Here is a 24,431-nt window from a genome sequence, read left to right on the forward strand (position 1 = left end):
TGCCCAATTAGCAGGAGGGATGGGAGGATCTTATTGTCGTGCGTGGTGCTCAATTTTTATAACGGCTGTCAGTCAAAACCCATACTGCGCTGTGAATTGGAGAACCTGAGCTCTGACATGTATAGCATGTTACTCTACAGCCATTGCATTGCAATTTAGGCAAGTATCAATAGCAATCTGCCATTTAACCCATAATAATAACAACATATTGAGCAGGTGCTAATCCAAAGTGACTTAGTCATGTGCACACACTTTAAGTACCATATCACCTCCACCCTACCTGACACCCTAGACCCACTCCAATTTGCTTACCGCCCAAATAGGTCCACAGACGATGCAATCTCAACCACACTGCCCTAACCCATCTGGACAAGAGGAATACCTATGTGAGAATGCTGTTCATCGACTACAGCTCGGCATTCAACATCATAGTACCCTCCAAGCTCGTCATCAAGCTCGAGACCCTAGGTCTCGACCCCGCCCTGTGCAACTGGGTACTGGACTTCCTGACGGGCCGCCCCCAGGTGGTGAGGGTAGGCAACAACATCTCCTCCCCGCTGATCCTCAACACTGGGGCCCCACAAGGGTGCGTTCTGAGCCCTCTCCTGTACTCCCTGTTCACCCACGACTGCGTGGCCATGCACGCCTCCAACTCAATCATCAAGTTTGCGGACGACACAACAGTGGTAGGCTTGATTACCAACAACGACGAGACGGCCTACAGGGAGGAGGTGAGGGCCCTCGGAGTGTGGTGTCAGGAAAATAACCTCACACTCAACGTCAACAAAACTAAGGAGATGATTGTGGACTTCAGGAAACAGCAGAGGGAACACCCCCATCCACATCGATGGAACAGTAGTGGAGAGGGTAGCAAGTTTTAAGTTCCTCGGCATACACATCACAGACAAACTGAATTGGTCCACTCACACAGACAGCATCGTGAGGAAGGCGCAGCAGCGCCTCTTCAACCTCAGGAGGCTGAAGAAATTCGGCTTGTCACCAAAAGCACTCACAAACTTCTACAGATGCACAATCGAGAGCATCCTGGCTGGCTGTATCACCGCCTGGTATGGCAACTGCACCGCCCTCAACCGTAAGGCTCTCCAGAGGGTAGTGAGGTCTGCACAACGCATCACCGGGGGCAAACTACCTGCCCTCCAGGACACCTACACCACCCGATGCTACAGGAAGGCCATAAAGATCATCAAGGACATCAACCACCCGAGCCACTGCCTGTTCACCCCGCTGTCATCCAGAAGGCGAGGTCAGTACAGGTGCATCAAAGCTGGGACCGAGAGACTGAAAAACAGCTTCTATCTCAAGGCCATCAGACTGTTAAACAGCCACCACTAACATTGAGTGGCTACTGCCAACACACTGTCAATGACACTGACTCTACTCCAGCCACTTTAATCATGGGAAATGATGTAAATATATCACTAGCCACTTTAAACAATGCTACCTTATATAATGTTACTTACCCTACATTATTCATCTCATATGCATACGTAGATACTGTACTCTATATCATCGACTGCATCCTTATGTAATATGTGTATCACTAGCCACTAACTATGCCACTTGGTTTACATACTCATCTCATATGTATATACTGTACTCGATATCATCTACTGTATCTTGCCTATGCTGCTCTGTACCATCACTCATTCATATATCCTTATGTACATATTCTTTATCCCCTTACACTGTGTATAAGACAGTAGTTTTTTTGGAATTGTTAGTTAGATTACTTGTTCGTTATTACTGCATTGTCGGAACTAGAAGCACAAGCATTTCGCTACACTCGCATTAACATCTGCTAACCATGTGTATTTGACTTATAAAATTTGATTTGATTTGATTTAAGTATGGGTAGTCCCAGGAATCGAACCCACTATCTATTCGTAGCGAGCACCATGCTCTACCAACTGAGCTACAGAGGACTGGACAGTATAGAGGGGCTGTGAGTGGAAAGAGCTACACTTTGAAAGCAATGGTTTTTGTTTGACATTTTTAAATGGGCAATTCCGTTACCATGGAATTGCCCATTAGCTTCCTTTCGGAACAGGGAAGGTCAAGTGTGGGTCAAGTGTTGACCGTGGCCTGCAGTCGAGGAGGCCTCTTCTCTGGACAGAAATCATTGAGAGGGCACACACTTTAATCTAAAGAGGGCTACAGGTAAGGCCTTTGTTGGAATTAATGAATTGAATGTAGCTCTGCTCTCCGGGTAAAAACAAACAATCATTGGGAGGGAGAGTCAAGGCAGGTCAAAAGACGGAGAGCAAAACGGACATCCTGTCAAATAGACATATCTCCCACTGGGCTTCTAGCCTGACTAACTCAATACTATATAGACTTTTTTTTTTGTTCAGCTCAGTCCCCGTGTTCTTGCAGCTGTTACATTATTTACCATTATCAATATGCACTATAATGGAGTTAGTCCTTCAATGTCGTCTAAAAGGCTGCTGCCCAGCTCTCAAAGACAGAGCAAAGTGTCTCCCTTATTCCCCTGTGTTTGTCTCCCTGCACTTTGTTTATAATGAGAGTTCTCTGATTTACTGAAGCATTACACACCATCGGGCTCAGCCCACATTCTGGCCAAATGGACGTGCTGCCCCTACTGGTGCTTAGGAGGACACCTTCCACTGGCTCCTACACTCATTAGTTCCATTTTCAAAAGACCCATCGCCCTCAGTGTCCCACTCTTCTGCTGTGGCACGGAATCATATAGGGCCAACTACGGAAAGACGCAGCTTTAGATTCACGTAGTAGCATGCACTATCGTCAATGGATGGGAAAGAGGGTAAAAGATCCCAGAGGTTGAGTGAGGAGTTGAAGAAAAGAGGATAAAAAGTTTGCTTGGGGTTCTCTGGAAAAAGAGTTTAATAAAAGTGACACATTCAATTACTGGGCTGTGGGACTGGAGAGTAAATAACACGTGACCCACAGATTTGAACAATCTCACTCACTTATAGAGGCAAAAGGACACAAAAGAAATTAACTAGATTTTTATTCATTCAGAACATTACCCCTAAGATAGAGCGTGGTCAAGTCAAATAATGTTTTTTAATGCCCTGCACTATTACAGTTAATTATTTCTCGAGTCGGCAGAAATTGTGTCATGACACATTAAATCGATCTTAATTGATATGAATTGTTCCCCCTCCTAATCCCTTTTGCAATGCACAGTGTGGAATGAGACAGGACAAATTGCTTTGCTTTGTAAATATCCTCATTTATCATGATGAAATAAAAGCCGACCTCCTTCCTATTGTAGAGTAAGCCTTCCTGTGTTTGCACCATTACGGAGAAGCACTGAGCAGCCACACAATTAATAATAATCCACATAAAGTCAAAATGGTTTGTGAGGCAGTGGTAAAAAACACAACAAATACCAAACAATCCCTTCCAGTCACAAGGCAGGATTTCTCAGAGGCGCTCGTGATTAAAAATGGAGCAGACAAACAAACGAGAGGATTTATAGAGAGAAGATTCCCCAGCAGTGTAACGTTAATTGAGAACACTGGCCGGGGGACTTGGTAGAGAGAGGCTTGAGAGGAAGAGCGGTGCCTGGGAGCAGAAAACATTACCATCCACCACCTCTGCTCTGACAGTGAGTTCTACTGACAAAAAGCTGGACTTGTTTTTGTGCCAAGCCTAGGTATGAAATATTAGCTGTAACATGAGAGGAACAACACAGAAGGTAAACTCGATTTACCACCCATGCCAAACAGGGTGCATTTAAATAATACATCAGAGTCCATGCTTCAGCAGTCCTGTGTGGATTGTCAGTGTCTGGAACACCCTTCCTTATGATTCATCTTCATCCCGCGCAGCTTCCCATTTCTCTGACTCCCACGAAAGAGTAATGCCAGGCCTAGCGCGGGAGACTCTCGAAGCGCCTGAGGTAACGAAAGTAATATACCAACTCCATGTCCCCTGCCATTCACTGCTTGACAGTCATTTATGTTATCAACCATTCAAACTCATTTGGCAGTGGAATGCATTTCTGCTCCCCATTGAATCCATCAAAATATGATATTCCAGTAGGGAGTCATACTAATAGATGCTGTGCTCCAACACGTCTTTCAGAGCAGGGGTTCCCAAACTTTTTCAGTCAAGCCCCCCCGTGCCACATCTATTTCTATGGGCACAAACACTGTTGATGACACAAACTGTTCACACCCCTCTTATTGGCTGAGAGAATGTTTTGCAGGTTTAAAGCTTATTTCCTGAAATTCTACAGATTTTGTCATTGGGTACAGAGAAAGTTGCTGTTTTTAAAGCACATTTTCTCGCAATTCTGTACATTTTACCATGTCTAATGTGTATTCATGTGATATTTGAGTGACTCGGAAATTGCTACAAAATCTATGGGCTAAAAAAAGCTAGCTAGAAAACATAAGCTGACATGGGCTAGTTGATCGGGACATTTTTGACCAGTTATAAATGGCTCTCGAAGTTATGCAACGACTGACATCACAAGAGGAAAACTGATACCACTACCCAATTTCAAAATTGCACCTTGTGCATTCTACTACTACCTCTTTCAAGAGTAAGTTGAAGCCGGACTGCGTTCCCTACGGGGCCCGCCCCACAGTTTGGGAACCACTGCTCTAGAGGACGATCACAACTGTGACTGCTACCAGGACTACTAATATAATGACTACTGCTACTATTACTAGTGTAGTACAACAGCTAACGTTTTTTGTTCATTCCACACACAGTGGGTCTCACTCTTTCTCTCCCTCACATTCTGATAGTGTGCATGTATTATCAAAATCTCAGCTTTTCATGTCTTTCAGTACTTATGGGGTATTTTTGGAGGATAATACTGTTTGAAAGTTCTCCCTGACCCATGGATAACCCCACCACAACTGGTGTCAGTCTCACTACAGGCAAAGTCATGGGCAACAGATTAGCAAATGTCACAGGAATTCATCCTTGAAGAAACACTAGTCCCTCTGAGGTAGGTCAGTAGTAGCATATACAGTTGTGTGTGTGTGTGTGTGTGTGTGTGGTTATTTTCAAATGTGTCATGTGGAGAGTACAGACTGAGTACCCAAATCAATAATATTAATCCCAGTGTACTAGGATGTTAATAACATCAATGGGGGCCATAATCATCATGATCGTTGACCACTTTCCTACGCAGGAGGAAGAAACGATCATCTGTACAGGGGAAAAAAAACAAATCTCTAGTGCTTTTAAGGGTCTTTGAAATGAATGCAAAACTCAAAGAATTAGACCCCTAAATAGTATTTCTGGCTGCAGGGCCCAATCAAAATCAATATGTAAGACTGAGCATTGATCATGTGTGGAAAGTCAATGTGCATATGAGAGTGGAGGGGTGGAAACCTGTGTGTTTTGCACCTGAGAGGAAATAGTCCTCACCGCATCACTACACACGCCCGTTGTGTTCGGGAAGGTTTGTCTTGAGACTCCTAATCGCCGGTCCCTTCGGCGGTTCAGCAAATATATGGCGACAATTACTGATCGCATACACCAAATTAAACACCTTGGCAACACATTAGTGAAAAGGTGGAAAAAATCCTGACCGAATGCATTCCTTTCAGTACCACAGGACAGGTTGAACTGTTGACCTTGGCTCTACTTAGGCTGTTATTGGATCGACTGTTCATCGGAAGGGCCGCCGGTGATTTCATTGAAATTGCCTCCAATAAAAAGGCCTGCCACTGCAAATGTCAGCCCAGAGAGGTCATTCAGTAGTAATCAGTATACCCTTTTTCTGTGTAATCAGCAATGTGATGGTCAGCCGCTCGTGGTTCTCTATTACCTTTACTAATTGGAATGGTGTCTTGCCACGAGTGCGACGCCCCGACTCTCACACCGACGGAGGTCCTTGGAGAAAACACTGACAGAGTGGTCCTGAAACATCGCCCTGATAGATTAGGCCTCTGTTCTGTTTGTCAGTCAAAGGAAACCTGACACTCCATCACTGGACAGTGGATACATCACAGCCTCAACACAACCTAGACATGGGATTCTTCCCAAATGACACCCTCTTCCCTTTCTTTTTTTTTGTGCAATTACCTTTTGAACAGGGCCCACAGGACCGTAATAGGTTGCCATTTGGCACACATATAGCTACTTTTGCTCCAACCCAATGCTCTTCAACATTTTAAGGGCAATATTACTAAAGCCCATGCAGGACTACTCTGTCTGGAGGAGCGAGGATAAAGTACACGGCTGAGGACCAAGTGCAGTGCTAGCTAGTTCGGCAGAGTTAATTGCTTTTTGAACTGGCTTCAAGAGCTTATCCTAGCCAGTGACGCTCTGAACGCACAACATGCTCAGACATGTAGAACTATTAAAACCAATCAGGTTGGTTACAGATGGCAAAAGGCGTTTTTTTTTAGCGCGACTTGAGGTGCTCGTAGAAATGCATGAGTACAGGCGAATCAAAGCCGTACGGCGCACTAAGAGCATTCATTTCCTGTCTGTCAGGCAGGAAACTGTTCTAGTGCAAGTGTCAGCTTAACAACTCTACTATTTCCTCTCCAGTCAATACGGTGTTTCCTGTTTGAATTTAAAAGGCGACAACATTTCAACACTCTCCGGTAAAACCCCTACTGGGCATTAGGAACCGAGTGGTCTGTTCATTTCATTATACGCAATCTAATTTCCAGCCGAGGAGTTTTTGAGCAGGCAGTGGTATGGGAAACACTTTAGGTTCTTGGAGCATAGAGTGCAGAGGACTGCTGAATCTATACTTTCAATAAGAAACCGGTCCAAATGAAGGCTCTGCTCGTTCTACCAGACTTGGGACACATATTGAGTAATGATGATGATGAAGCTACATCTTTAATATTTGAAATCTCCAGTTGAATGTAGCCGTTTAATGATGTTTTACTCATCAATTCTGCTTGTAGGAGGTGTTGCTTGGCTAGCTGAAGAGAGAGGTCTTGATGAGTCCAATCCATGTTGTCTCACTATCGTGTGGGTGAGTGGTTTGTCTCGACGGTGATGAAAGAAAACCCTTCCCGTGGGAAAGCAGACCTGCTCCGTCTCTCGTTCACTATATTTCCCCTCCTATCTAACCCTCAGTCCCAGTCTGCTGTCTGCTGGTAGGTAACCAGTCCAATAGGGCTCAGGTGGCTATTCCAGCAGCACCGTGTCATGTGCTTCCCTCAGGAAATCTGAGACACTTACACAATAGTACAGTTCTTCCACAATCGTGCCACACCTATTCACACACACATACATACATCCAACTTAAAAGGCAACAGCAAAGAAGATCGTTTCCTATGCTTTCTTTTCTCTTCTTGGCAGTGTTTATGGCAGGAAATGGGGGACTTACGGCGGAGTCTACGTGGTCTGAAGCAGTCGGGGGGAAATGAAGCACAGCTGGGAACCATGGTGGTGCATGACATCTGTTTAATGTGCTGGGACAGACGACAAAGTGACAACGTGGTAGGAATGCCACCACCGTAATATAAACCAGACACTAATGGACCCACCCATTTTCCCAGTACAACAATACTATTACACAAAATGGTGGGGAAAGAGAAATATATGGAACGTGAATTCTATGTAGCAATAAATGGTGGCAGTAACATGCACCAGCAATTATTAGATTTCATTCCCCGGCCTTCGAAATCGTTTTTTTCTTTGTTATTTAACAGTGAAGCATGGGGAAATGATCAATACGTTATTTTGCTGAAATGGCATGACATTTGTAAGAAGTAAATTACATAGGGAGCATGCAAAAAATATATATAAATACAAATACAAACGCAAACTCTCTGGAGAGAGGCGCCCTGAGGATTTTCATAATGTGTTCGCTCACCCTGCAAATCAGGAAACGTGACATTGACTAGTCCCCGCCTCTCTGCTACCCAGGAGCCTCTTGTCCTAATAGTAATGTACTGCTAGTGAAAATAACCTGAAGTTCACAGGAAAAAGGATAAACAATGTGAGAGGAAGTTGATTTTGTTTGTGTAGGAGAACATGTACATAAGAAATCTCTGAGCACTGTTTGCCATTCTTGGCCTGCACTTGCTCATGACACCCATTCCGGGATGGGGAGGAAGATGCTCAGATGCTTAATATTTGCATTTTAGATACAAAGCAAGGATATCCCGCTTCCTCTGTCCCCTGTCACGTAAGACACACACTATCCGATTGTGACCCGTGATGCTACTGTGGGAGAACATCCCTAATGACTTCTTGCAATTATTTGATGTTGTCATTCAACTTGATTCCAGGTATAGAAGCTGGGAAACACAGAGGCGGAAATGATCCATGCTACGATGCCGTAAAGTACTTACTGGCGATAAACTAATAATCTCAAAAGGAATCTAGGGGAAGTGTAGTCCAGTATAAAAGCGTCTGTCATACATACAGGATATACTTTTAAAAAAACTAAAAAACTAATATCAAAGATTTGAATTTAGGCTGCCCAGTTATCAAAAATGTGTCCGCTGAGACCATAGCCATATCACAACTTCTATTTACACAGATGCCCGGTGCCTACATCTCTCAAATAGACTTCCTAATCACCAAGGATTCCTTTTGCTGTGGATATCAGGGTCTGAACACCAAAATATGAAACTAGAAAAAAATCTGCATGCACTCTGCTAGGTGGGAGCGTGCAGTGAGATGTAGGACAAACTAAGGAAGAGGAAGATATTGATATATACGCTTCCTGTTTTGCCACAAACATATAATGCGTTCCTGCCAAATTCCATGGGCAGCACATAATTCAATGATATGATTGGCTGTGATGGACAAAAGCAGTGACATGGAGTAGGCATCTCCTCCTGAGCAGACTACAGGGTTGTACCTGGACTATGTCCCCTGGAAAACCTCACTCCACAACCGGACAGTAGCCAAGAGGAAACACAAAACGACAGAGTCCCCACTCTGAATGTCAATCTGGGAATACAGCTGGTCTATTCACATCTGAGGGTGAGGCATGGGAATAGATGGATAGTGTATCAGGCTGATGGAAAGGCAATGCCCAGAGTAATGAAACACTGCATACATTCCGCATTATTCTTAATAACCACTTTCCATCTTCAGATTCCTTCTCCGTACACAAACGCTCCACTACGTGCTCCCCCATATAACGTCTGTATATAGTCTCCGCCTTGTTGATGTGCTGTTTAAATGCAGATGCCATGGCAACCCGGGACTGTGTATCACACCGCCCGACAGAAATGAATGAGAATTCCTGCCTCAGGTTTGTCATCCATGGACCTCGGGGTAAATACTGGCAAGGTTCGTTCTGAAAAGCATGCTAGTTTATTTCCTTAGAAACACCCCCGACATCTGAAAGGAACTCTTAGTGAGTGACGGCCATGACACTACCTCTACCAGGAACCTTGTTTATTTTCCCTGGCTTTTCCAATTATGTTTTCTAAAAGCACCCAAGGCAATTATCTGTATGCAAATATCACAGAGCAGTGGAACGCAGAGAGAGGCAACAGGGAGCAAAAAAAAGAAAATGAAAAACAACAGAGAGAAAGGAAGGATGGAGACGGAGACGGAGACTTACCGGCACACTTGGTCCTGGTGATGAGAGGTGGTCCAGACTGGCCGGTGCCACCCTCCCCTGGTCTGGTGAGCAGGACACGGATCTCGTACTCTGTGTCTGGGTCCAGGTGCCACAGCTTGTAGTTAGGGGAGTTGACAGCATGGGTCTCTATCCAGCTCCCTGATGTCATACGATACTCCACCTCCTTCAGAATGATAGGGCCGTCCCCGAATATAGAGTTGGCATTGAGCTGGATCAGAAGGTAGGTGGGACCAACACCCAGCAGCTGAGGGGGTGCGATAGGCCGCGGGGGTTCTGGAGGAGACAGGAGGGAAACAGAGAATATGGTTTAGCACAGCTAAACTACATACTACAAGGCATTTCAATTAGGGACAATATCTATTTTTGGCAAAAGCTTTCCATGTCTGTATTTTATTGCAGACGACATAGTATCTATTCAATCAGAAGTATCCAACTAAAAGGTCAGGATAACACTCTTTTTTTTATGACCCATTTGGACTCTCCTTTCAAAATCGATAATCAATCTAATGAGAGTTGTGTCATACACCCAATGAATTCAACAGCTAGAAGTTCAAGTTAGAATGGGGTCCGGGGGCACCAAACTATCAAACACTCTCAGACCAACCAGATGGTTCCACTTCCAGTCAGTCTGGAATCTCTGCTTCTAGCTCCTAAGCAACTTTGCAGTATTTTTTTGTGTGCGTGTTATTTCTTACAAGCATTTTGCTACACCCACAATAACATCTGCTAAATATGTGTATGTGACCAATAAGATTTGATAAGGAGACATAAGGGCAGAGAGTTGTTTAACGCACTCGGATGAAGTTGGTCTCCGGCTCGGCACATCATGCAGGCCACTTCTTTTCCCTCTTCTCTCTTCTCTCTCTTTTCTCCCAGGCCAGATGGCTGTCGGCCGACTCATTTGTTGAAGCTAATTCAACAGCAGTGGCAATACTCAGAGATCACATTAAGTCTAATCTGATAGTCACTGTACTGGTGCTAGCCCATCCTGCCCATATCTTTGTGAACACACGTTACCATCACAACGTGTCTTTCCACATTCTGCTTGCACTACATTTTATTCATGTCCACCTGTTTACCTTCCACTCAAAAACCGTGGTACATGTACACTGAGTATACCAAACATTAGGAACCCCTTTTTAATGTTGAGTTGCACTCCCCACAGCATGACGCTGCCACCACCATGCTTCAATGTAGGGATGGTGGCAGGTTTCCTCCAGACATGTCGCTTGGCATTCAGGCCAAAGAGTTCAATCTTGGTTTCATCAGACCAGAGAATCTTGTTTCTCATGTCCGGAGTCCTTAGGTTCCTTTTGGCAAACTCCAAGCTGTCTGTCATGTGCCTTTTACTGAGGAGTGGCTTCTGTCTGGCCACTCTACCATAACATCCTGATTGGTGGAGTGCTGCAGAGATGGTTGTCCTTCTGAAAGTTTCTCCCATCTCCACAGTGGAACTCTGTCCAGTATAGCCAGCTCTAGGAAGAGTCAGGGTGGTTCCAGACGTCTTCCATTTAAGAATGATGGAGACCACTGTGTTCTTGGGGACCTTCAATGATGCAGACATTTTTGGTAACCTTCCCCAGATCTGTGCCTTGACACAATCCTGTCTCAGAGCTCTACGGACAATTCCTTCAACCTCATGGCTTGGTTTTTGCTCTGACATGCACTGTCAACTGTGGGCCCTAATATAATAAAGACAGGTGTGTGCCTTTCCAAATCATGTCCAATCAATTGAATTTATTACAGGTGAACTCTAATCAAGTTATAGAAACATCAAGGATGATCAATGGAAACAGGATGCACCTGAGCTCAATTTCAAGTCTCATAGCAAAGGGTCTAAATACTTATTTACATAAGGTATGTTTTTTCTTTTTAATACATTTGCAAACATTTTGTAAAATTATAGTTTTCCCTTTGTCATTATGGGGTATTGTGTGTAGATTGAGGGAAAAATCACGTAACAAAAATGTGGGAAAAGTCAAGGGGTTTGAATACTTTCCGAATGCACTGTATATTAATCTGTCTGTCTGCACATTTCAAGACATGGGGGTGAAGTGAGATACCCGATGAGTTGGACAATACTTTTCACATCAATCATCTTGAAAAAATGTAGACTTAAACTGGAAATCAACCAATCCTCCATCGATAACACAACGGAAAGGTAAAATGTTGAAAGTGTGTGGGCAACGGAGAGAAACAAAATGGTGCAGTTTGAGGCCATGTGGCAGAGAGTAATGTGAGCGCTGGAGATGTGAGCAGGTGTGATGTTGTTGATGTTTGTGTGCATTTGTATGCTGTCATTTGCATGTGTATGTTTTGTATTGTTTAAAAAATATATATACAGTACCAGTCAAAAGGTTTGACACCTACTCATTCAAGGTTGTTTTTTTTGTGTTTTTTTTTACATTGTAGAATAACAGTGAAGACATCAAAACTAGGAAATAACACATATGGAATCATGTAGTAACCAAAAAGTGCTTAACAAATCAAATATGTATATATATATATATATATATATATATAATATATTGATGACAGCTTTGCAAACTCTTGGCATTCTCTCAACCAGCTTCACCTGGAATGCTTTTCCAACAATCTTGAAGGAGTTCCCACATATGTTGAGCACTTGTTGGCTGCTTTTCCTTCACTTTGTGGTCCAACTCATCCCAAACCATCTCAATTGGGTTGAGGTCGGGTGATTGTGGAGGTGGAGTGGGATGGAGTATTGCTGCAGAATGCTGTGGTAGCCATACTGGTTAAGTGTGCCTTGAATTATAAATAAATCATTGACAGTGTCAGCAGCAAAACACCCCCACACCATCAATCCTCCTTCTCCATGCTTCACGGTGGGAACCACAGATGCAAAGAATCTGTTCACCTACTCTGCGTCTCACAAATACATGGAACCAAAAATCTCAAATTTGGACTCATCAGACCAAAGGACAGATTTCCACCGGTCTAACATCCATTTCTCGTGTTTCTTAGCCCAAGCAAGTCTCTTATTATTATTGGTGTCCTTTAGTAGTGGTTTCTTTGCAGAAATTTGACCATGAATGCCTGATTCACACAGTCTCCTCTGAATAGTTGATGTTGAGATGTGACTGTTACTTGAACTCTGAAGCATTTACAGTGGGGCAAAAAAGTATTTAGTCAGCCACCAATTGTGCAAGTTCTCCCACTTAAAAAGATGAGGCCTGTAATTTTCATCATATGTGCACTTCAACTATGACAGACAAAATGAGAAGAAAAAAATCCTGAAAATCACATTGTAGTATTTTTAATGAATTTATTTTGCAAATTATGGTGGAAAATAAGTATTTGGTCAATAACAAAAGTTTCTCTCAATACTTTGTTATATACCCTTTGTTGGCAATGACAGAGGTCAAACGTTTTCTGTCTTCACAAGGTTTTCACACACTGTTGCCGGTATTTTGGCCCATTCCTCCATACAGATCTCCTCTAGAGCAGTGATGTTTTGGGGCTGTTGCTGGGCAACACAGACTTTCAACTCCCTCCAAAGATTTTCTATGGGGTTGAGATCTGGAGACTGGCTAGGCCACTCCAGGACCTTGAAATGCTTCTTACGAAGCCACTCCTTCGTTGCCCGGGCGGTGGATCATTGTCATGCTGAAAGACCCAGCCACATTTCATCTTCAATGCACTTGCTGATGGAAGGAGGTTTTCACTTAATATCTCATGATACATGGCCCCATTCATTCTTTCCTTTACACGGATCAGTCGTCCTGGTCCCTTTGCAGAACAGCCCCAAAGCATGATGTTTCCACCCCCATGCTTCACAGTAGGTGTGGTGTTCTTTGGATGCAACTCAGCATTCTTTGTCCTCCAAACACGACGAGTTGAGTTTTGACCAAAAGGTTATATTTTGGTTTCATCTGACCATATGACATTCCCCCAATCTTCTTCTGGATCATCCAAATGCTCTCTAGCAAACTTCAGACGGGCCAGGACATGTACTGGCTTAAGCAGGGGAACACGTCTGGCACTGCAGGATTTGAGTCCCTGGCGGCGTAGTGTGTTACTGATGGTAGGCTTTGTTACTTTGGTCCCAGCTCTCTGCAGGTCATTCACTAGGTCCCCCCGTGTGGTTCTGGGATTTTTGCACACCGTTCTTGTGATCATTTTGACCCCACGGGTTGAGATCTTGCGTGGAGCCCCAGATCGAGTGAGATTATCAGTGGTCTTGTATGTCTTCCATTTCCTAATAATTGCTCCCACAGTTGATTTATTCAAACCAAGCTGCTTACCTATTGCAGATTCAGTCTTCCCAGCCTGGTGCAGGTCTACAATTTTGTTTCTGGTGTCCTTTGACGGCTCTTTGGACTTGGCCATAGTGGAGTTTGGAGTGTGACTGTTTGAGGTTGTGGACAGGTGTCTTTTATACTGATAACAAGTTCAAACAGGTGCCATTAATACAGGTAACGAGTGGAGGACAGAGGAGCCTCTTAAAGAAGAAGTTACAGGTCTGTGAGAGCCAGAAATCTTGCTTGTTTGTAGGTGACCAAATACTTATTTTCCACCATAATTTGCAAATAGATTCATAAAAAATCCTACAATGTGATTTACTGGATATTTTTATTTTTAAGTGGGAGAACTTTCACAATTGGTGGCTGACTAAATACTTTTTTGCTCCACTGTATCTGGTTTGCAATCTGAGGTGCAGTTAACTAATGAATTTATCCTGTGCAGCAGGGGAACCTCTGGGTTTTCCTTTCCTGTGGAGGTCCTCATGAGAGCCAGTTTCATCATAGCGCTTGATGGTTTTTGCGACTAACTTTCAAAGTTCTTTAAATTTTCCGCATTGACTGACCTTCATGTCTTAAAGTAATGATGGACTGTCATTTCTCTTAGCTTATTTGAGCTGTTCTTGCCATTATATGGACTTGGTATTTTACCAAATCGGGCAATCTTCTGTATACCACCCCTACCTTAACACAACAACTGATTGACTCAAAAGCATAAAGAAAGAAAGAAATTAACTTTTAACAAGGCACACCTGTTAATTTAAATACATTCCAGGTGACTACCTCATGAAGCTGATTGAGAGAATGCAATGTAGAAAATAGTAAAAATAAAGTATAACCCTGGAATGAGTAGGTGTCCAAACTTTTGAATGGTACTGTATATAGAATATATATATTTTGATATATTTTCCTTTAACCCTACCACCCGTCCCCTAGTTGGAGTAAACTAATGAACAATAACGCTTAGGTTTTTACTTTCAGCTTATACATACTATATACAATTTACGGACACAGTATATTTTACAATAGTTATCTGTTGTTCGTTTTTAGTCCAAGCCTTCAGCTACCCTCAACACCTCCCAAGACCATCCAGATTTCTATTTGCCATCTTTTTCAACTGTGCTGTGAAGTTTCACAGAGGTTCTGAACCTTTCTATTATCATAGTTTCAACAGATTGTAAATTAAAGAAACATTTTTGCTAAGTGCATTATTATATTATTAATCGATTGACTATGACTTTCTAAAGCACACAGCAGAGCTATTTGCAGAGTTAGCTCCAGTTAAATATTCCAATTCTTCAGCCATTCCTGAACTTGTGACCAAAAACAAGCTACATATGGACAGTTACATAACAGATGATCTAATGCTGATGATCTAAACCAAGCAGCGTTGCAGTTCTGGACCCAAGCCTCTGAATGGCACGCATACACATTCCATGTCTTAAAAATCCTTCTTTAACCCGTCTCCTCCCCTTCATCTACACTGATTGAAGTGGATTTAACAAGTGACATCAATAAGGGATCATATCTTTCACATGGAATCACCTGGTCAGTCTATGTAATGGAAAGTGTGTGTGTACCCAGTGTATAAATAGCGCTTACACTGAGTCATAAACATGGAATCCAGTGCTTTGATTCAGACTGAAATGTGGATCAAATTTGGCTTGTAGGGCCTCCATCTGACGTGACCCATGCTTTTGTCTGTTGAACCTAACAATTATCTACAAAAAAGGACCTGTTTAGTGTTTAGCCCTGCAGGGCATACAAATATACATTGTGTTCTTGAGACAAATTGTTATTTGCTTGAATTAAGCCCCAACAGAAGACCATAAATTAGAAAGTCATTGTTTAGCTCTTTTGCATTATTAATACCCAGGTGGACGTAGCTCTATAATAAGCTAGTGAATCGTGTATGGTGGTGATGGTGGATAACGTCCCAGAAGTGCTCTCTTTGTGGAACACACAATATCTGAACCCAGGACACTCCCCTGTAGAGAGTTCCCAGGAGTTTTTAATTGTGTTTGCTTCCTGGTTTTCTACGCCAATTCATCTCTCTCTGTCTCATTAGTTGTGCATGAGACGTGTGCTGCAAAAATGATTGGGCTGCGCTGACAAATCTAATTTCTCATAATTCAATAAGATAATTCAATAAGATAAGAGCATTTGAAACGGACACAACTACTGTGGACCTACCGTACTAGTGCCAGAAATCATATACGAAAAAGCAGAAAGAATAGATGAAAATGCATGTTACATGTATATTTGTACTTTTCCCTTAAAAAGGTCACCAGAAATTTGTCTGTGTATTTTCCTGTTTGAATTCCTGAAATCCTTTTTTTCCGGGTAAATACATTGGGTCAAAATACTGGATTGCTTATAGACTCCAACTAAAACGAAGCAGAAGCATCTTCACAATTGATTTAATCAAAACAATTCATTATTGAAACCGCTGATTGTGTATGGTGGGGATGGTGGATAGCGTCCCAGAAGTGCTCTCTTTGTGGAACACAAAGTCGTTTTCCAGGAAAACGAACCAACACCATCAACGGGGAAAAAAAAACAGAACGAGGAAAAAAAGCCATTTAAATGCAGAGGCAATTGCCAACCTAATTTGTACTTGTACCTGTAGGCGAGGACCGTTCTCATTTCATTAAGACGTTTGGAGGAAACGGCATAAACATAACAGAGAAGGTCTGGAGTAAATGACACCCAAAATGGCTTCTTTCAACTGAAAAACTATAAATACGCTTGCAATAAAATGCACAGTCGCATGCATGCAGAAGGCTTTTTAAGCAGGCGTTTTAACAGCCTTCCATGACAGGTACTAGGCAGGCAGGCTGACTGACTGACTCTCCCCATTTAGGGCTTCATAACGGTGGCAGGATGATAGTAACAGTAGGACTGAGCAGGTAGATAGTGGCGGGCGGGCAGAGAGGGGAGGGGAGGGAGATGATGATGAATCTTTCATCATCTAATATTGCTTCTTCCCCAGCAGCCCATCCATCACATGTGGGGTGACAGTGTGGAATGATATCGCAGAGACCTCGCATTACTGCTCCTTGAACCTTGTCTCATCCATCTCTCATCCTTCAGCAGGCCGCGCCGCTAAACATCAGCCGTGCCGTCGCACAACTTAGGCTACTGACTGGCCAGCCTGCAGCTCTGCTCTGACTGCTCTGACCCAGCCCCAAGCATCCATAGCCCCGGAGCCATTCTAATAGTAATTGATTTTCATTTATTGCCGATGCAGTCGACAATCTCCAAGGCAGTAGCTTGATCAAAAAAAAAATGGGGGGAGGAGGAGAAGGAGGAGCGGGTTAGGGGGAGGAAGGGGAGTGAGAAAAGAAATGAGAGATGTATAGAGAGAGAAAAAAAAAACGAGTGTGCTGCAGCAACTTCATTTTGTGCGGGAGGAAACGTTCAGGTCCGCTCTGGCTTATTTTGAAGTTAATGATAAGCTCCGAGGCAAAAGATGACAGCGACTAGGCAGGCCTTGAAACAGCAAAGTGCACGCAGCAATCTACAGCTGACTGATGGCATTACAAGACGCAGCGGAGTGATCCCTTCCTCCACCTGTCTCCCCCACTTTACTTCCTGCATGTAGACACTGTTTGGGCTGATGGTATTAGACTATCATCTACAAGGTGACACAATCATTCTGCCTCTTAAAACCCTGTGGTTAAGAAGCAAACAGTCCACAGACTGCTTGGAGTTCATTTCAGGTTAAAATTTGCACACCACAAAAATACATTCTAAACCAATATTTTTTTTTTATGTGTTCCCCCGTGCATTGGAATCAACCCAGTTCCATATTCATATCATTAGAATATTTTCCTTTGTTGACGCGTTTCTCTTTTCTTGTTTCCTTCCCAGTTCTTCCTTTGGCATCATTATGAGGCTTCATCAGAGTTTAACAATCTCTCTCTGAGCCTGGGATTGTCAAGCAGGAGCCTTTCTTCAGTGGGGAAAGAGCTGGCAGGTACTGAGTTTGAATCTACTTTTAAGCAGAAAATATCTCCCAGCCTGCTCCTCAGCTGACAGTCTTGTCTGCCACCAATCAGCCAGTTTGTTTACGGCAGGGTGGCACACTGGCCCCCACACGCACACCCCGGGGGAGATGACAGCACACACTATCTACACAACAGTCAGTGTACACACACAATTGTGCATACATTCACATGCACAAGACAACATACTACCTTTTAGATGAAGCACATATTTCCCATGGATTCCTAATCATAAAGCCTTGGATAAGAAATACAATTGAAATACCATGTTGAGAATTGCACCTAAGGTCAACGACGAAGCCTTTCAATAATCCGTAAGAAACATCTCACAATCAAAGCCGTTAACGGGCTGCTTTTCCTTTGATTCGTTAAAGTGGAGCGCACCAGGCATGTTTGTTGTAGGCCCTGTTCCAATGAGCAGTATTGTCAATAAAGTTTTCTTTCTACTAGCAAGGGGGCAACATCATTACTCAAAGAACTCTGGGAGCTGCGCGAACCTCATGACGAAGTGAATTGTGTTCCACTTGGTGTTGTTTCCCTCACCGCTGGGGGACACATAGATCAATAGTTCTTCGGTGAAAGGAATTTGCCACTTAAATTTTCATTTGTTACAAAGCGGACCAAAATTGCCGGCAGCATCCTCTGTCACTTCGGTTTTGGCAGAGGACCCACTAATAAACTGTTACCCTTAGGCCATAATCGACAACGGGCAACTCCTTGCCAGCTCTCATTATGGGCTGCCTGTATCAATGGCCCCAAAATTTCCTTTAAAATTACCATCTTTCGGATTGCTGTAGCAGGATGTCAGTTTTCAAGCGCCAGTGAGATATCGGACCTGTCAGTGCAGTTAATGTTCAACTCTCTTCTAACACCAGGGTTCTGGGGCCCTCTGGCCTGCGCTAACAATAGGATTTGCTTTACTGATGCAAGAAAACTGTCCCTCCCTTCCTCTGGGTTGGGAGCGGAGGTAGGAGCTGGGAAGATGGTACGATTGTCTGTATTAATTCTCTGTGTGGCTGGAGATATGCAGAGCAGCTCAGAGAGAGAAGTCTGCTGATTTGCGAGGTGTCTGTTGAAGCAGGGCCCGTCGCCAAGCCTCTCTGCGCTCTCCACTGACCCCATCTGAGAAGCATTCCCACAAGCAGACTTCACACATCATGACATGAGAACTTGTGTATTTATTTTCCCTTTGGTGACTCTCATTTGAATATCCTAATAATATTCAAACTCCTCCATCTGAATAAACATATGCTAGTTGTGTTTTCCCTCACATATTTATCTTTGATTCATGCATAATGTTTACGAAGACATTTGGGGAATTTTTGCAGTCCAAAACCACAATTAACAGCTCTTAGACTTGAATAAGAGCTGCTACCAATCATTTATAAGGTAGTAAACAGATGTGCATGGATGTTCATCTGAAGAGGGCGCACATACCTCTGACGATGAGCCCGGCGAAATTGGACACACCAGATCCTCTCTCTGATTGGGTGACACATCGATAAAGGTCTTGGTCCAGATTAGTCACTTCCTTCAGTCTGAACGAGGCAGCGAACCGCCTATGGTTGATGTTCTTAGTCGACGCCACGGGAATGTCCTCCCCATTTCGCCTCTGCGCGATAAAAACAAGGAAAAAAACATATCCGTTTGCACTCATTGGAAGGTTGTTAGACTATCAGGAAGATGATGGCAGACATATCAAATCTGGAGTAATTTCTCAAAAACAAACATGGCATCAAGGACACATCAAGCTAGTAACACATACTGTAAAAGTGTATCTCAGAGGGATAAATGGGTTTGTTAAGCTGCCACTTCCTCTAAGGGCTTATCGCGGCGAACGTTATCAGACAAGTTTGGTGTCGACAGCACTGTCTCTTTTACAGTTTCACCTCCACGACCGCCGGCACCGAAATGGTCACATCGCCTCCCACACTTTCCCATCCAGTCATCCATGAGAGGAGTTATCCCTTATTCCCTCCCTACCTCCTCCTCCTCCTCTCCATCCCACTCTCCCTTCAACTCTGTGGGCCTTATCAGTTCACCCTAGGCATTGGGGGGGGGGGGCTTCGACAATGCAGTCACCTGAACAGTGATTTTCCTGCAGCCCTAGCTGACAAAATAGATTTTCCATTCTTTCATAATAGACATTTCCCCAAAGAGATGTGGCATTGCCTTGAGTAGCGTATCATATCTGAGATGGTGTAGAGGGGTGTTTGAGTTTTGAGGACACAATGCCAAGTGATTATAATTTGGTTGAATTTTGAACTCAATTTTTGTCTATTGGTGTGACACATGAACAACAGTATGACCCCACCATTTAATAACGAGTCCTGGTGTTCAGTGGTTATCCTGCCCTGCCCGCTCCCAGTCCCTACCTGCAGCCACAGTTTGTTGTTGTTGGCATCCCGGCCGGTAGCGATGCACTGGAAGGTAGCATTCTGCCCCGCGTTGACCTCCACATCTCCCAGGCGCAGGAAGTGAGGCGATTTATCTACGGGGGGGGAAGAAAACAATTACAGCAGTCATAAATGCAACGTACACGACATGATCAATGCAGCACCTCCCTCTCCTCGCCATGTCAGACAGCCAAGTCCTAATTACTAGCTTCTATCCTCATCTGTCACATGGACACAGCCAGAGCTGAGAGGGTGAAATGGTACAGGTAAACACACACCACTGCTACGAACAGCCTGGATTATGACAATACGCACACTAGCACCTCTGATCAAAAGATACTAGTGTCCCAAGAGGGCAGAGACATATCAAAGAAAAGGAAACCTAGGTGCACCGACATGAGAAGGTTGGAAGGAAGAAGAGACATTTGAAAGGAAGAATATTAACAAGCAAAGTTTTGATCTGGACAGCTAAATTATTCATGGTGATTTGGCTGGTTGGCAGTCCAGATGCCGTGTGGTAGTCTGGAGCACTGCCGGCGGTAACTGAGCACACATGACTAGGGGGAACGTTTTACGAAAAGGAGCTAAACTCTATCTGAACGCAACAGGACCACATGGTCAAAACGGTTGTCTGGCTCCCCACTGTTGTTAACATTCAGGGATCCTCATTACATATTATCTAACGAGGCAAACGATGGCTTGACTGTTCATACTTTCGAATACATGAACTATGTCAATGTGCAGAGGCACCAAGTGTTCTCTCGGTAAGTTTAAAGATGCTGCATTTAACATTCCTTCAATTATCTTTCTTCAGTTTGACTTTGAGGACGAAAACTCACTGCCTGTAGATGTTTTCTTTTAATTCATGTTTTGGAGTGATTGTGAATTTAATTGCGTTCTATAATCCAGCAGCGAATTCAAAAACACAGCCTAAGGGTACTCCCCCAAATTAGCCTGTATACTACAGCGAGAAAACAGATTAGGCATATTTTATGCACAACCCATACATACAAAGAGACAGAATCTTAGACTGAGAGAACGCTACCAAGTGTGAGATCTAGAGGCGGCCCGAGAAGTGAGGAAGAGGAGATCGAACAGTGAGATGATCCAATGGGCTAGTGCCATTCAAAATAAAGTCCCAACCATAGTGATTTAACTAGCTATGAGACGACGGCGAAAATAGAGACTGAGAATCCCAGTGTCAGCTAGGGCGTGTGCTTAGCTAGTTCATTATGATCAGTGCAATGGGTGGTTAGAGAGGTGGGTGGTTCAGCACACCCTCGTTTCACACAGAGCTTAGTCGGGGATCCATTCTAGCCTCTCTGCCGCTGAAGAGCTACAAGCTCCTCGAGACAGGGATCAGAGCCAGTGGCCACTGATAACCAGGAGGATATGGTCATGCCAGACGCTTTGAACCAAGTGGTTTCATCGAAAGTGCAAAAGAAAACGACACTTGCTGATTAACCGGTTGGTCCAAATCTGCAGCATTTGTTATTGAAGAGCGATCACGCACTTACTAGGAATATGATTGTTTTCCTATAGTGCTCACTAAATACTCCTTAAAAAACTAAAATGTGTTTCTCCAAAGTAATAAATGGGTAAATGTTTGAGACCGAGGGATAATTATTATTGTTAAATCCAACTGAAATTACCCTCTGGAGCGACGGCATTAGCAGATTAGCTCCAAATTAGCCTGGGATGTATCGGTCCCCTGAATCAATCCACTTACCACGCTGCCAAATGAGGGGTGGCTAGTGCTCAGTACTGAGCATTTCTCTGGATGCAGCTGTCAATTTAAATGAATGCTGCTACTGTGGAGGCTAGGGCTGTATCTCAAATGGCACCCTATTCGCTACATTGGGCCCTGGTCAAAAGTAGTGCACTACGTCGGGGATAGGGTGCCGTTTGGGATGCAAGCCTAGGAGGAGGTAGCGGGAGAAGACGCATGGCTGGACACACTGGACTGCACCAGTCTAGTCCTCAAAGGGTCCAGTGTCCCTAAACCAGCCATTTTACCCACCCTTTATAATTAACTGTCACAAAAGGTTGACTACACTGTTCAAAAGGATTACATTCCTAGTTAGTAGACCTCATCAGTGAAGGTGAAATCACTACCCCCTGTGGTTGCTGGTGCTCCTAATTGGGATGCCTTTCCATTATTTAATCTAATCCTTTATCATCCTGGATAGACTAATCCAAATGATTCTAGACAAAACGGAAGTGAGGGAAAAAAATCGAAATATTACAATTTTCCGTTTGGGCCCTTTTGATGTGTACGAGTGAGTACAGCGCAAACAACTGTGGACACACACTCACAACATTTTCTCAATAACACTTCAATAATGAAATGTCGATTTCCAATGACGTCTCAGAATCTTGGCGTCTGTGGGAGCTGTCGGAAACATGCTTTCACTGTGTCTTTGTGAAATGGTCCCTGGGTAAAAACATTTTTTTTTTAAAACACTACTACGGTATATTTAATAGTCAGGTCATCGGGAAGCCAGGGATTTTTGAAAGTTAAAGTACCTCATTGTGCTGAAGTGGGTGGAAGTCAGCTATTACAACCCAGAAAGCCATGCTGAGAGCGCACAATTATCCTTTATCACACGGCTGATTCATCTATTAATGCATTTATTTATTCCATCCTCTGCCGACAGTCACTGATGTTTTCAAATGCAGGTCAGCCCACTCTATTGTCTTCCAGCGGCAAAACTTGCTCACTTCACCTTTCCCCTCAACCACAGTGTCACCTTACGTATCTCAATTTGCAGAGCAACAGAAAAAATCCATCAGCAGCAATGCAGGAGTGTCTGGTAATTACTGCCTGTGTAATGACTTACCACATGGATAGCTCAAAACCTGGATGTCATCAATCGCAATGAAGCCCGTCTTTCCGTCAGAGACCTCCGCCTCAAATATGACCTGCCAGGGGAGAGAGGGGGGTGGGGGGGGCAGGATGTTTACAACACTCATTTCCATCAAATTTTCACAGATCGATCCCTAATGCGCCATCATTCTGCCCAAGACACTTGCAGGTTCCGACAGGCAGCCGTTTGGTATATCCGCTGCGGGCACTTTATGGTGCCATGGGATGTGATCGTAAACTGGGACAGAAATCATATTCTCCAGATAAAAAGTGAAGGGGAATATAAATAAATCAACAGTCGATATAATTCCGTAACAAATCAAAATGTGTGGCTTGTGATTGCCACAGCTGCGTGATGTCAATGTGAGGCGGAATGTTCCTTCCCCTTTTTTCACTTATTTTAAAGTAAGTCAAGTCACTTATTTTGTGCCACGAGGCAAACATTGTTGAGGTTGAATTCTAACACAAAGCAAAATGCAAGGGACAGCTTTTAGAAGAAAAGGACTTATATAAACATCGATGTCATTAAGTACAAAATTTGGGACTGAACCGTGTAACACTGAGAAAGAAATCACACTCTTCACAACAATGTAAAATTTCCTCCGGGTGGTTATTGAATTAGCACATAGCATACTGTAACCACGGAAAACGTTTCAACTAAAATACAACACGGTGGGAAATAATGACCATCTAAAAATACCTTCCTGTTAAGTTTTTGTCCTTACCCTCAGTCAGAGTCTTGCACACAAAGAGCGGGAAAAAAAACTAACCAATTGTGTGGGCAGAACATATGGTTCAGCCTTAATAGGTTGACATACAATGTCAACCCCAGTCTAACGTTTATACCTTTGTGTGGGGATAGCAGGCTATATGGTGCATTGCAGTTGTCCATAGCTGCCCCCACATCAGACTGTCAGAGAGGTGATTACAGTACTGAGGACGTCATGCTAATCAGAGTACTTACAGGGCCTGCTGTGGAGACTGGTGCTCAATGGCCCTCTGCTTTCATCCATCAATACAAAATTGATGGTTGGGCCTCTTAGGCCTCTGGCAAATTATGGACAGTTTCCCACTCACAGAAAATCAGGGTACTTTTTGGAACATGTTGTCCATCACTATACATCCAACTGCACTATACATCCAACTGCACTATACATCCAACTGCACTATACATCCAACTGCACTATACATCCAACTGCACTATACATCCAACTGCACTATACATCCAACTGCACTATACATCCAACTGCACTATACATCCAACTGCACTATACATCCAACTGCACTATACATCCAACTGGCTTACATGGTTTTTACTACTCTGGACACATTCAACCTTCATTTAACTAGGCAAGTCAG

The 24,431-nt window shown here is 43.6% G+C and overlaps 1 protein-coding gene across 15 annotated transcripts in view; it reads right to left on the reverse strand.

Annotated features, from left to right (window-relative positions):
• Window positions 1-24,431, reverse strand: part of ptprk (protein tyrosine phosphatase receptor type K) — a 154,134-nt gene that overhangs the window by 57,245 nt on the left and 72,458 nt on the right. For all 15 annotated transcript variants that reach the window (XM_042300684.1, XM_042300686.1, XM_042300690.1 and 12 more), the window contains exons 4-7: window positions 23,047-23,128; window positions 20,186-20,301; window positions 19,248-19,422; window positions 9,521-9,814 (exon numbers count right to left, since the gene is read on the reverse strand). In XM_042300684.1, coding sequence (XP_042156618.1) covers window positions 9,521-9,814; window positions 19,248-19,422; window positions 20,186-20,301; window positions 23,047-23,128 — 667 coding nt within the window. The remainder of the gene's footprint in view (window positions 1-9,520; window positions 9,815-19,247; window positions 19,423-20,185; window positions 20,302-23,046; window positions 23,129-24,431) is intronic.

This window comes from Oncorhynchus tshawytscha, linkage group LG18 (assembly GCF_018296145.1).
Source record: "Oncorhynchus tshawytscha isolate Ot180627B linkage group LG18, Otsh_v2.0, whole genome shotgun sequence".
Classification (NCBI taxonomy): domain Eukaryota; kingdom Metazoa; phylum Chordata; class Actinopteri; order Salmoniformes; family Salmonidae; genus Oncorhynchus; species Oncorhynchus tshawytscha.